Source organism: Manacus vitellinus, unplaced genomic scaffold (assembly GCF_001715985.3).
Source record: "Manacus vitellinus isolate BGI_N305 unplaced genomic scaffold, ASM171598v3 scaffold_8_pilon, whole genome shotgun sequence".
NCBI classification, from domain to species: domain Eukaryota; kingdom Metazoa; phylum Chordata; class Aves; order Passeriformes; family Pipridae; genus Manacus; species Manacus vitellinus.
This window is the reverse complement of record NW_021940864.1, coordinates 8273674-8288444: the sequence shown is the minus strand read 5'-3', so window position 1 is coordinate 8288444 and position 14771 is coordinate 8273674. Positions and strand designations below refer to the sequence as shown.

The following is a 14771-nucleotide window of genomic DNA, read 5'->3' as shown; positions in this document are numbered from 1 at the left end:
CATGCTGTGGTATAGCATTGTAAAGCACATACTGTCATTCTAATGGGAAATATTTAGACATCTTCTGTCATCTATCTGTGTTTCTGACCAAAGGTTACTTCAACAAAATGATGACAATGAGAAATAATCCACCTCAAAATACCAGCCATTCTTGTATTTAACTTGGCTCAAGCTGCCAAGCACCTAATGAAGCAGCTTTCAAAAACCATATTTTCATTAAAAAGTTCTAGCTTTTATTACTTTAAACATTAGTTGTAAGTAAATACAAACTAAATACACCAAACCTGTTTAGTGCATTATGCCTATTTGTATCTACATAAAAAGTTTTAGTACATTAGAAATTTGTCTCAGTTTGGAGCAGGGATTTGGGAGTCCTCCTAGTGCTCTGACCCTACATACATTCACATTAGTTGGTTTGCAATCCTTTCCTATAAATTTATAAATTCCTATAAATTTACAAAAATCTCATTAACTGTTTTCAGTGTAAAATATTTGTGCAAACCAAGAGTTTTCAGGTAATTTCAAGAGCATGAAAGTTATTCCAGCAATTCACTAACAGTGTCACGTGGCACACTCCCCATTGCTTACAGGCCCCATATAGACCAAAAAAGCCCAAAGGAAACAACATTTCCTAAGAGCCACCTCAGACAGTGACCCCCGAACGCCGTCAGAGGCAGTGCTCAGGGCGCAGAGGCTGGTTGCAAAGCCACAGGTTGCTTCGGCAGCGCCGGCTGAGGCCTGGCAGAGGTTTCCCTGAGAGGGAGAATCTCTCAGCCAGCAGCATTTCCCAGAGCATGGGCATTTGCCAGCCTGGCAGCAAGCTTCCCCCAGTCCTATGGCCTCGCTGTCCAGCCCCAGCCGATCTGTCACTGGCAGTTGGCCCTGTCTCCTCTTCTGAGAGATTCTCTAGCTAGAGCACTTTCAAAACCAAGGGGCAGCCCAGACATTTTGATTAACCATATTAAATCATTAAATTAACTTTTCCTGAGATATTCATCTGTCAAGCATAAAAGACTAAAAGTTGAAAAGTAATTACAAACACGTGCCACGGGAAGGAGGGAACGGCTGCCATGGGCTTTCAGAGGGGAACCTGTTGACAACAGTTTTCTCATTACCACGTGTGCAGTCACAACATCAGCCCTCAACTATCGCAGCAATGACACAGGTAGGATGAACAGCAAAACCATACACACTTGAAAGAGATATCTATAAGAGGAACACTAATTGTTTGTGAATTCTTTTGCAGGATATTTTATTTCAATATTATTTGCAGGTATCATTAGCATCCTTCACTGCCCATATTTGGGACCCTGTCATTTACAGGTTTGTCAATCTCCTGAATTCTTAAATGACAGAAATCGGAATTATGGTGGATTAAAAACCCACCATAGTCCTCCCAGTGCTTGTGCTTGACAAAAGAAGCATCAGAGGATTGTGATCAGTAACACAAAACCTGTTTAGAGGCAAGACAGCTGGGGTGTATCTCAGGGATTGATACTGGGGCAAATACTGTTCCACATCTCCATTAATGACCTTGATGATGGGGAAAGTGTGACCCTCAGCAAGTTTGTGGGTGATACAAAAGGGCCACTAAGATGAAAAATGGACTGGAGCATGTCTTTTATGAAGACAGGCTGAGAGAGTTGGGACTGAGCTCAGGAAAGAGAAGGCTTGGGGTGATCTATCAATATTTATAAATACCAGATGGGAGGGAACAAAGAAGTAGCCAGACTGTTCTAAGTAATGCCCAGTGATATGACAAGAGTCAATGGGCACAAATCGAAATACATGAATCATAGTATCATAGAATATCCTGAGTTGGAAGGGACACACAAGGATCATGGGTCGTGATGATCTCAGAGGTCTTTTCCAACCTAAACGATTCTTTGATCAAGTCCAACTCCTGGCTCTGCAGAGGACAACCCCAAGAATCACACCATCTGTCTGAGAGCTCAAACTCTTCTTGAATTCTGGCAGGCTTGGTGCTGTGACCACCTTCCCGGGAGAGAAAAGGAAATTCCAACTGAACACAAGAAACCACACTTTTTTACTGTGAGGGTGGACAAACACTGGAACCGGTTTCCCACAGTGGAATATCTCCATATGTGGAGATATTCAAAACTCAGCTGGACATGGTCCTGGGAAACCTGCTCCAGCTAACCTTGTCTGAGCTAGGGGAGTTGACTAGATAATCCTTCCAACCCCAATGATCCTTTGATATTCTGGATTCCAAAGGAAAGTAGAAGCAAAAGCTTCTCACAAACCACACTGAAACAATGTATGTTCTAAAGCCTCTTTCATTTGTTTAAATACTGATACTAATTTATATTCCAAATTTTCATGTCAGCATGTGGAATGCACTGGAATGCACAGGAAAGCAACTCAGTCTCTAGGAAGAAACTTCTTTGATGTGATGACCCTGTACTTCCTTTATTACTCTGTGTGACGAGCTGTATCCAAAGTGTATCAATGTTATTACATGCGTCTTTGAAGGCAAGATAGGCTTGCACAGTGCTCCTTGAATCCCAAAAATTTACACTCTAACTTTACACTCTCAGCCTAGAATACAGATACTGAACACCATGTGGAAATATATCAAATAATATATCCAATACACTCCTGGTTCAACAGTCAGAACCTCATTTTTAAGCATTTAAATCTGATGAATACTCCTTTCTTGGATGAAAGTGAAAAAATAGTTTGACATTTTGAAGATTACAAGGGTCAGATTTGGAAGGATTTTGGTTTCTGATGAGTCAGAAATAGGCATTTGAGACTGTGGTATTACAGCCATTTAAAGACCTGTTTTAATATTTAGCTCAGCTTTTCTTCTTGACAAAGGTTCTTCTGAATTTGACACACACAGAAATGGGTAATGCTCTTAACTTTTTGTCACTGTGCAACAGTTATGACTCAGGACCCTACTGAAATGGTTCAAAAGAATTTACAATTTAAGTATAAACCAAAACACAAGAGATGGGCATAAAAAGCTTCAAGGGAAAAAAAAGACAAAGAGGGTTGTCAGTGCCCTCAGATACATTTGCAAGCAGCAGATTAAGTGGTGCCTAGATTTGACAGGGAATGAAAATTTGAAGGAGGGTGTGGAAAAATGTCAGAGTTTCTTCATCAGTGATCCCACTGAGAGGTGTGGTGCTTTATTCTCTGCTGTTGCATTAACAAGCCTGGTTGTTTGAGTTACTGTGGCATTTCCTCATGGAACACAACAAAAGAATTTCTGAAGAAATTTACCTGAAATTAGGGAGAAAACAAGCAACATTTTCCTTCTCAGCAAATTCAAAGTAAGCAAAGATAGCATCTTCTGTGGGGTTCTGTGTTTATGATAACTTTTGATTAACTAGGAAAGATAATTCAACAGGGAAAGACACTTTTTCCTGGGAGCCTCACATTTGTGGATAGCCAGTTCTCAATGTCCATACACTTGCCCACTTGTGTAGGCTTCACTGAAATCAATGAACTAAGATAAAATAGTTTCAAGACCAGTGATTTAATTTCCACTTGTCTCAGCTCTGACCTCACCATGAGGACATCAATTATATATTTCATACAATGCCAAAATTGGAAAATACATAACTAAACTGTTTAAGGAAGCAGTCCTTAAACACACAAAACTGAATTGAAAAACTTACTGCCACAGCAAGTTACAGAAGCTAGAAGTATAAATGTATAAAAAAATAAAGACAGTTTTACCAAAGTACATTAAGCATGATGGTCCAGATGCAGCTTTCAGCCAAACAGCTGAATTTGTATTAACAGGAACACTCACTCTATGCTTAGCACATTTCTTACATTTTCTTCCTAAGCATCTATAATCTGACATTGTCAGAGAGACCAATATTTGAATACAGCCATTCTTAAGTTCTTTGGGTCATATGAGTGCTCAGTGTGCTACTGTGGCAAACAAAGCCAGCAGGATGCTGCCTCAAGAAAGGCATCACCAGGAGAGATAAAGAAGTCATTATTCCACTCTACTCAGTGTTTGTCAGGCCACACCTGGAACACTATGTATAGTTTTGGTTCCCATTGTGCACAAAAGATGGGGACAGGCTGGAGAGGGGCCAGAAAAGGGCCACAAAGATGCTAAAAGGATTGGGAAGTCTGCCATGTGAAGAAAGGATGAGAGAACTGAGTTTGTTCAGCCTTGAGAAAAGAAGGTTCAGGGGAGACCTTATCACCATGTTCCAGTATTTAAAAAGTGGCTACTCCCTTTTTACAAGGAGTCACATGGAGAAGACAAGAGGTTATTATGTGCAAGTTACTCCTTAAGAGATTCCACTCAGACACAAGAGGAAAAATTTTCACAATGAGAACAATCAGTCATTGTAATAATGTCCCCAGGGAGTGGTGTATTCCCCAACACTGGACACTTTTAAGATTCAGCTGGACAGGGCGCTGGGTCATCTTGTCTAGACCATGGTTTTGCCAAGAAAGGTTGTACAAAATGATTCTTGAGCTCCCTTCCAACCTGGTATTCTATGATTCCATTCTTTTATTTTCCATTATTCAACAGCTATCTGCTGTAATAAAGAACCAAAATCCACTTACTGTCTCCATTTAATACAAAGGTTTTCTTCTTCTACCTCCCGTAAGCTGCATGCAGATAACCTCTTACCTGTCCAGGTTGGTATAGGCTTTTTCATAACCCTGACACATAATCATAGCACAGCACCAACAAATTTAAACAACATTTTTGTTCTGACCATCAGCTGTGAATAAGCTATCTAATACATCTGTTTCTACTAGGGTCTTTAAATTCTGCTAATGCAATTTGTATTGCCTTATAGCATAAATAAAGAATATTGAAATCAACAAGGTCATCAAAGAAATGGCAGTAAGGACAGAAAGCCCATGCAGCATGTAAGTTCATCACTCACAAACAGTCAAGATATTTAAAACTGAAGAAAATAAAATACATGCAAGTTTTCTCTTGAAAATGTATGCTTATGGCAGAGAAACAAACCATATATACTTATGTAAAAACTATTACCTGGGCTTGAGGAAAGCAGCAATAATATACTGCCTGAGTTAACAGTTTTTCCAAGACTACTGTACTGCCTAAAACCTGAGTCAAACCAAAGCAACAGCTTTGAGCATTACATTGTTACCACTTTTGTAATTGTTATGAATTAAATAATTTATGTTAGAGATTATAAAAACAAGTGTATTGGTCACAATTCGTTACAATGAAAGTAAGATTTTGTATTATTGCCCCGTTTAGTCACTATATAACATAATCCAGATTCTTTTCTGTAATGTACTTCCTTCCCTTGTAGCAGCAATCAAAGGCAGTTTGTTAATAGAGAGCAGAAAGCCAGATCTACGTTATCTTGACAGGAAGAAATGTCCCAAAACGTTCTCTATGTAGAAGAAAGAGTCCACCATTTCTTCCTAAAAAAATCTGCCTCCTATGTGTAAAAAGACCTAGACTACAGGAAACATCTCATGTAATGGTTCCTTATAGCTTCTGTCCACAACCCACAGCTCAACAGCAAACAAACCCCATAAACTCAAAGCCCTGAATTCCTTCATTCCATAATAACCTACCTCTACATCCCAGTGGTATCAACCACACCATCTGATTAATGCATATGCATGGTAGTTCCCACTGAAATCAGTTGGGTTTATATGATCAAAATTAGGCAAGTAGATCAAGTGCTTTCATACCTCAGGTCACATAGTATCCTATGGGACCCATATTCAGAGTTAATTTAGGTGAACTGGATGGAACAACAGTGAAGGAGGAAAAAAAAATCACATATACTGCGCAAAAACAAGTAAACCAAAAAAGCATTCCTCCCGCCCAGATCATAAATAGTTTGGGAATTGCTTTTTAGTATTTTTGTTGTATCTTAATTTCTATTGTTCTTTGAAATGAGTACATCACTATGAGGACGCTGACACAAATAATTATCCTTCCAAATGTTATCTATGCTGTGTATACACAAAAATAGACAAGTAATTTTTTACAGATCAACAAAAGAAGGTATAAGCATCCTGTGTTATTAGATATGCCTAAAAAATGGTACTTAACAGCATTTACCTGTGAGCATACCAGTGTCAGCAAGCTCAGCACTAGTGATGGGTACATTGGGACCATCCGCTTCATATGCTTTCAAAATGTACTTCTCAATTACACCTATGACCCCAGCTGGTTTGTCCCAGGTGACCTCAATGCTGTAACCATTTATACTGTGAACTCTTGAGGGACTTGGCACATTTTGTGGAACTGTAGAAGGATAAAATAGAAAATAGAGAAAATGGCAGTTCTAAGGAGACTATTGCCCCTATTCTTCACTTTTAATGGCTGCAGTAAATCAGACTCAACCATTAGCATAAATACAATTTATTAGAGTTGTAACTTTTCAGCATTGATTTAATATGACTGCACATCTTGAGCTATTCAGTTTAAGCTATATTTCAAAACCATCAAAACTCCATCTACATAACATTCCTTCTTGTCTTGTTGCAATTTTCCAAAAACATTTCATGTATCAAACATATTTATGCATCACTCACAAAGAGAGGAGGTGGATTGCACGTAGCTAACAAGCTCAGGCATTAAAATAACACAACTGAATGAAGCAAGACAGTGCTGCAACAGAGAAGAGTTTTGATATTTATCAGTTGGGTGTCTAAGCCACAGAATGTCAAAATTATGAGACATTTCTAAATATTTGCATTCTCATTTACAGAAGTCCTTCAAAAAATTGAAGGTCTTTGATTTATTTTCCTATTTCCACAATGCCATGCACTTGTCCTGGGGCAAAGCAGTGATTTTTAAGGCCTTTTTGCAAAATCCTTTGCTTCTGATCATAACATAATATAAAAAAAAAAAAAGGAAAAAGGAAAATGAAAATGTTTTAAGGAACAGAAAACCAAGATCATATATGCATACAGTTGCTAATAAAAAGAAATCATCCCATTTCCTATAACCTTTAACTATTTCTTAGATATTACTATACCAGGTAAAGGTCTGGCCAGTAACAACTTCATCACAGATGACTGCACAAGGGATGCAAAGGAAAGATCCAAGGAACACTATGGCAGGATGATGGATGATGAGTTTGCCGTAAACGCATGTGGACTCCCTAGCCCTGCTGATGATCATTCGCTTTTCTCTCCATTAAATAACCTATTTTTTGGTAATTTTATTGTTTAGTTTCATTAAATATGAATGCAGTCTTGTTTTTTATAAGAAGGGTATCAGTATGGAAAGTACAAAAATACCTGGAAGTTGTGATTCTTGTGTAAAGTAAGAATGTGATACTCTGAGAAAGTTTCCATTACTACAGTAATATATTGATTTTATTAGTTATGAAGGTAAGGTAAGGTACTGTACAGCAGATGGTCTTCTCATAAGGGATATAACAAAACCAACTCAAAAATAATTAAATAGTGCAATTATTCTCCAACCCCAGGGAACATAGACTGCTCAATACTGTGGTCAGCTTGCAAACATAAATTTGTGGCAAACCTTACAGTTGTCAGACAGTTTTTAATATGAAAATATGCATATATATTGTGCCTTCTGGGTGGCACACCAAATAATGAGAGTAAGTTGTATAAGAATGCATTTTCAAGTCCAATATTTATGCAAGTATCACATAATGTTTTAAGATCATAGACTGAATAACTTCCATCAAAAGCATTCTCTGCCTTGTTGGACTGCAATTAGGCTTCAATTTACAGAAGAGGGAAGGTTTGTTAAATACAGAACTGTAAATCTTCAAAAACTTGTTTGATGAAGTTTGCAAAAACACTGAACAGAAGGGGAAAAGTTTTTTTAAATTTTCTTCATAAGACATATGAAAAAATTTGATCTTTAATGCTCAGCAGATATGTTCCTACTTTGAAACCTTCTCCACAACCCACATGCTGCTTTGGTAGTATATATTGCCACATTTTCACTCACAATCTATGGACTACTCGTTAAAAGAATCCTCATTCAGCCACACTGAGCAGCATACTCATGTGTGGGTCATTTAAAAAAACAACTTTCACAACACCTTCTTGTCCCTAGCAACTACATGGCCTCTTATTTCCACGGCTTGTGCCTGCTATCCCAGTATCACCTTTCTCTATACCTGATTTTGTATCATTAGGTGATGCATAGGAAAATGCAGATTTACTTACTCCAACCTACTCATGTAACATGAGGTCAGATGTGCACATAAGAGCACAACTACATGGATGGCTGCTCTTACTCAGTTAATGCAGTTCAATAACATCCTTTCCTCTCACATAATGACATTATCCAATACATGTTTGGAAAATGCCTTGAATTATGATAAGAAAATACTTGCCTTAACACTTTAGCTGATGACTGTAGTTTGGTATTCTGCTCAAAGCATTAAGCAGTTTTGCTCCTTCAGAAATACCGTGCAATGTGCACTACTCAAAATCACTGTGGTGGGATTGTCTCCACAAAATCACAGAATGGGTAAGGTTGGAAGAGACCACAGTGGGTCATGTGGTCCAACCTCCCTGCTCAAGCAGGGTCATCCTAGAGCACATTGCACAGAATTGTGCCGAGACCATTCTTGAACACCTTCAAACTGGCGTTAGCTAGCCTATGAAAAATGAGAGTAAGTAAAACTTAAAATTATATTTACCTGATTCTCTTGTACGAACGTGGGTCCATACACTAGATACTGATCCTCCTTCATTTGAGGCAACCACCCTATAGAGGTATTCTTCAAAGGACATGGAGAAGTACAGAGGAGGTAAAAGATTAAAAATACTAAAAAAACACTGAACACAGTAATACATTGACAAAAAATGAACTGAAAATTATGTATTTTTTTAAAAAAGAACCAATGTGTTACCTGTAAATGGTTGTAGACCATGCTCATAAACACTGTGCTCTTTTCCTCGGTACACTAGGATGGAGTCATTTCCCCTGCAGTTAACAGCACTGTCAGTTGATAGGCATCCGTCCAGATTGACTCTGACAGCACTGCTGGACACAGATGCCAAGTTAACGACAGCACCTCGTGTAAATTTAACATCCTTCATGCAACCACCGAAACCTAGCAAACAGTAAGGGATTAGTACCACATAAAGAGCTTCAGTCATTAAGAAACACTTTTGTTCCTTTCAATTCTATATTTTCAGCATTAAAGACTATAATGTGAATAGGTTGACTTCCAACGTGACATTCTGCCTACACTTTCACGATACTAAGCTGGTAAGTTCCTGCCTTACAGGAACACCTTTCACTGTTAGCAATTCCATCCCAGAAGGAAATAGCTTTCTGTTTTCTCTCCTGTCACTTCTCACTTTAAAATTATTACCATAAAAGTGATTCTGACTTTTAAAATCAGCTTTCTGCTGCCTTCTAATATTTTGTTAATACACATGCTTTCTCAAACTGAGAAAAATATCTAAATTAAAAATACAATTAACTTCAGGAGATCAGATGGAGTTATTTCAGTTTTTTGTGATGGGGATATAACTATTATGCTGTTTACAAACATCCTCTAGAAACACAACCCTAAACTATTTGTTTATGATAAAAAATTTAAGAAGCTACATTTTATATTTATTTCTATATATACATATATTTCTGTGTGTCCACGTGTGTAACATTCCTATCAACATTACAAATACGTTAAATTAGTCATTTGCAGTTAAAACATCACTATAAAATTCAGGATGCAGTTGTTAAAATCTCTATATTTACTAAAAATTAATAAATTGATACAAAATAGTTCTCAAATCTGAGTAGCGATTGGTGTTTAACATAAACCTGAAGTAAACAGTAACCAAATTAAAGACTTCAGTTCATTTAAGAATTAACTTTGTAAATTAAAAATCCACCTCTCACTGATCAGTGCTACTCTTTAGCTTTGTGAAAGCACTGTATTTATATATTATGTACTTTTATTGCCTTTATCACTGCAAGATGACAGATCAGAGTAGTATTTGTACTTAGCCACCTGAACTGAGAATCTAATGTCCTTACGTAGTTTATGCAAAAAGGGGTACTGAAGGTGGAAACCCATTTTGAATCAGTCTCTAAAACACTCTCTCTTTCCACAATGCTAGGAATTTAGCCAAACTGCTCCTCAGCATGAATACATCCTAATTTAAGTTCAACTGCTACTCCACAGCGACCTGCTCAGTTTCTTAGTCTGCGGCAGAGGAAAGAATTAGTCCCAGTCTGCATGGACATTCCAATCACAAGACAGAATAAACAGCTGTTTAATTTTCAGTGAGATGCACACTGTATAAGCTATTTTAATACATTATTTTAGTATCTTTTTGGCTACATTTATCACTATTTGAAGATTTCTGACTAATGTCAACCAAGTAATCTTGTTTATTCTCAAGTAGCTGCAGAATAAGTAAAGACTGTACAAATTCTCACAAACATTCCTGCAAGGTACCTTCCTTCTGAACCTCTCAAGAGGGCATATGATGGGTCATGCAAAGGCCCACAGACTCTAGTTGAAATTTCTTAAATTAAAGTTGTAACTGACATGGAGGTGAGGGGGGAGGAGAAGGATATTTATCCCTTATTTGCTGTGAGCAAAACAACATTCCTTTATTAAAAATTAACTACAAAGCAGCCATTGATTGAGAAAATCTTATCTAAATAATTATTAAATCAGAAGGTCTCCATATTCTATTATCTTACCATTACATCACTGTAGCCCTAAATAAAACACGCTTTAAGCTGTAATGTCTAATCTTGTTTACCTAAAACTACATTTAGGAACACATAAGAATGTTTTTCTCTTTGGACACTCTAAATACAAATTCCCAGCCGCCATCTTATTTTGCGGCGTGCTGAGGAGGCTTGGTGGAAAAGTAATGTTTATTGATGTGCCTCGGTATGCACTTCAGACATTCACTTTAGATGCTATGTTGCCCTAGATTCTTTGTTCACAGATCTCTTTGCTGCAGGAGTTGTGAATGCATCCACTCACGAGGCTATACCATCTGCTACAAGGCAACACTGACAGGGTATGACTGGCTAGCTCTTTCAGGCCATAAATATTATGCACACAGAACCTGAAGGAAGATTATATTATATGTGATACTTAGAGCTGGAAGAACACTATATTCTTGAAATATCTGTGAATGCCAATGCATGGATTTGATTCAAACTACTCTATAGCTGTGAAACCACCAGGCTTCCAAACAGCTCTGCAGAGTTTACTTGGTGCACACATTCAGTGTGAGTTCATGCATTCAAAGCCACTTACTAGATTCCCCACTAATCACTTACTGACTGCTACTTATTTGTTCACGGTATCTGAAAAATACACCATGACTGATGAATAATTTCACAACTAATGAAAAAACACACCCAGAGTCAGTTTAGTAGACACTTTTGGCTACACTTCCTACAGTAGATCTTTTGTGAAGGCCACTAGTATCAGGCTGTAATTAATGCTTCTCTCTTTTCCCTACAAATTTGACCTGTTCCCAAACAGAAGGGTCGAGGTGATGACTAAAAATATGACTGTGTCTCCTCTTTCTGATAACAAGGAAAAGGTCATAGAAATTGTAGCCAAAATCCGAATTAGGGGGTTTATATTAATTTAATTTTTTGGGTTAGAATCAATATTGCCTAAAAATGGCCTAAAACCCTCTCAACTATTCTTCCATGTGGCAGCATCCAGCCTCATTACAGTGATTTAAGCTATGTTTACTGTTTTCCACTGGTTTTGTATTCCAGATCTGCAAGTGACATGAGTGGATCAAGTGAAACAAGTTTATCTGAACTGGCTCTCTGATGAAGATTTGAAATCATCTGGTTGGGCATCTCAGTTTACCATTTGCTACTCTCCAGTTCCCCTCCCAGCAGTTAGATTGCTTCAGATATCACTGGGTTGGAAGATTTTTTATAGCTTTGCAAAAGGATCAGGACTCAGTAAAGCTACATTGGTAGGGATGACTGGTAGTTAAGGTAACAATGGGTGGAAAGAAAAATTCCTGTTACGTATTCATGAATTTACACTGTCAGCAGCAGAATGTCCACCTTGTGCACGACATCAGTTTTTGAAAACACATGTTCTTGGTGTCATCTTACCTTGTTCTAACCCCAGCTCTTTATAAAAATTCTGAATCTCAGGTGGGATTCCTCCTATGTAGACAGGTGAGTTTACTTTCAGCTGCTGAACACGGGGTTCAAGTGCCTGCTCTCTCAGTTCATTCATACTTGTTAAAATCACAGAGCCCTCCTTGTTCACAGTGACTTCATTCCACTTTCCATCACAATAAGACAGTCCCAACCAGAGATCCACTTGTGTGAAGACAACACCAGTTTTTAAAAAGATGTTTAATATTCCACTTTTCAGTTCAATCTATATATTTTCAAAGAGAAAAAATATTTTGAATGAGACATCAAATACACAACGACAGAAATTCATTTTGAAAAACATAATCAAAGGAGTTATGCACAAGATAAATGAATAAGAAATTTTTATCTTCAGGATAATACTGTTTACACAAAGCATGCTAAATACAGTGAGTGAATCAGTTAATTCAGAAGGTAGGAAAATATATTTTGAATTTTTGACAACAGACTTTGGTATTAATTCAACTAAAAAGAAAGGACAATGAATCAGGACTGTTTTGCTTTTTTGAGAATGAGAAAACAGTATTTTATCTATCGATTCATTTTTTAGAAGAATGTAACAAGATAATAAGGAAATGAAATGTCAGACCTGATTAAGGTCTTTTTAATTGGCTGGTGAACTCAATTTCAAATTTTTGCAGTATACATTGATTCTTACATTCATACATTTCATCCTTATTCTTCTACATCTTGTAAGAAAATAATTGGTTTTGTATGTGCTTTTTGAGATTAATGTGCCAATTGTCTAATAGAAATACATTTTACTTAAATGTTTCACTGCAGAAGTCTCCAAATGCTTTACTACAAGACTCTTTATCCTAACTGAATGGAACACAAGTGGGCTGAGACTGTAAATTGGTACATATAAAGCACTAGACACTTAGGGGATGAACTGGTGCTTGAAAAATATGAATATATCCACAAAAAGGCATTACTGTTTCTATGACAAAACCTTATTAAGTGAAATAAAAAGTACAGATTTAATATAAATTCTTATCACCATTATTGACAAACTGACATATTTAGTTTACTGATAATATTAGCATTGCAATGTTCATAATTAGATTGTATTTCCTTAACAGGGACTCCAGCTGATGAAAGAACTCTGTACTTGCAGTGACACAGGCAACGCAGGTCCTATCCCAAGTGCACTTCTTGCTCATAAAACAGAGGGATTTTGTTTATTTGTTTCTTTGGGACCGCAACTTTTCTTATTTCCATGAGTTTAGAGCCATTTATAGCTAAGGACTCCACAATACAGGTAAAGGACTGATCATGGCATCAGTATTGATGAGTATAGCTTGAAAAATATGTCCATTGGACAAGTCACTGCTTTTCTTCATTGATAAGAATTAATATGGAGCACACTGTGCTGGTGTGAAAAAAGCATTCCAGTGGTATGCCAGCAAGTCTGCCAGACCTGGGAGCCAGAGAGAGGGCACAGTGTTTGACACAGGGTCACTACTCAGCACAACCCTTTTCCAATTTACTCATCTTGGCACAGTTTTAAAGCAGGCAGTGAATAATGCTTGTGCTTTTTTTTGTTGACCTGGACTGACATTTAGAATGCCCAAGTGAAGACAAAGATAGGGGACCACTGCTCAGTTTCAGTTGTTCTGCATGGTGAAGATAAAAAAAACCAAAATTCTGCATAGATCTGAGCATAGATACTGACCATAGGTTTAGAAAAACAACAGACTAATTGTTTGCTTTAGATAAAATTCTGGGACCACTTTAAAAAAATGCTTGATTTCTAATCTGTCCTTGGAAACTATATTATTACTTTAAATCAAAAACGCATGAAGATCATCTTACAGACATCTCAGTTGCCATCCCTAAACAGAACAAGAGTGTTATATTACAGCTCTAAACATAAGCAGTTTCCAGTTTAATTCTTCCGAGCATGCTTGCTTTTCAGAATTTGAGGTACAAAATTTCATTAACTCTTTTCTATATGTACACAATTCTTATTTTGATATACCTCAGCATTTAAGTTTGGAGTTAGGAAAACCAAAGCTTAGCCTGAAACTGGAAGATATGAGGAGCAAGAAGAGCTTCCATAGTCCCACTATCAGGTTGTAGTATCTCTCCGAGACTGATACAGGGACCAACTCTGATTAAAAATTTTATTAATGACCTGGGCAATAGGATGGAATATACTCTCATCAAGGTTGCCAGTGATAGCTAAGAGGGCTGTCACTGGTGTTCTAGGCATATAAAGCAGCTTTGAAGAAAATACTGAGTCAAGATGGATCACAAACTGAACACTGGCCAACAATGTACCCTCAAAATGATGAAGACCAACATGCACTGGGCTACATTAGAAATGAGGTAGGCACCAGTTCCAAGGAGTTGATTCTTCCCCTCTATCTATCCTGTATAAGACCTGGACTACTGTACCCAGTTGTGGAATCTCTGGTATATAAAAGATACTGCGGAACACCAGAGTGAATCCAGTGGAGAGGCACCAAGTTGGTCAGTGGTTGGAGTACCTAGAGTATGATCTGAAGCTGAAAGAACAGGGTTTGTTCAGTTTTAAGAGTAAAAGGGAAGAGAACTTTACTGTTCAACTTCCTTATGGGAAGATACAGAAAAGACAGACCCAGTTTCTTCTCAGAGGCTCATTACAAAAGGATGAGAGGCAAAAAACAAGTTGTAATGAGAG

The 14771-nt window shown here is 37.5% G+C and overlaps 1 protein-coding gene across 1 annotated transcript in view; it reads right to left on the bottom strand.

The window, feature by feature from the left end:
* The window catches only part of USH2A (usherin), a 378483-nt gene that overhangs the window by 219168 nt on the left and 144544 nt on the right, over positions 1-14771 (bottom strand). The window contains exons 26-29 of the mRNA XM_018085136.2: positions 12059-12332; positions 8844-9047; positions 8631-8711; positions 6059-6244 (exon numbers count right to left, since the gene is read on the bottom strand). Of these exons, the coding sequence (XP_017940625.2) occupies positions 6059-6244; positions 8631-8711; positions 8844-9047; positions 12059-12332 (745 nt within the window). The remainder of the gene's footprint in view (positions 1-6058; positions 6245-8630; positions 8712-8843; positions 9048-12058; positions 12333-14771) is intronic.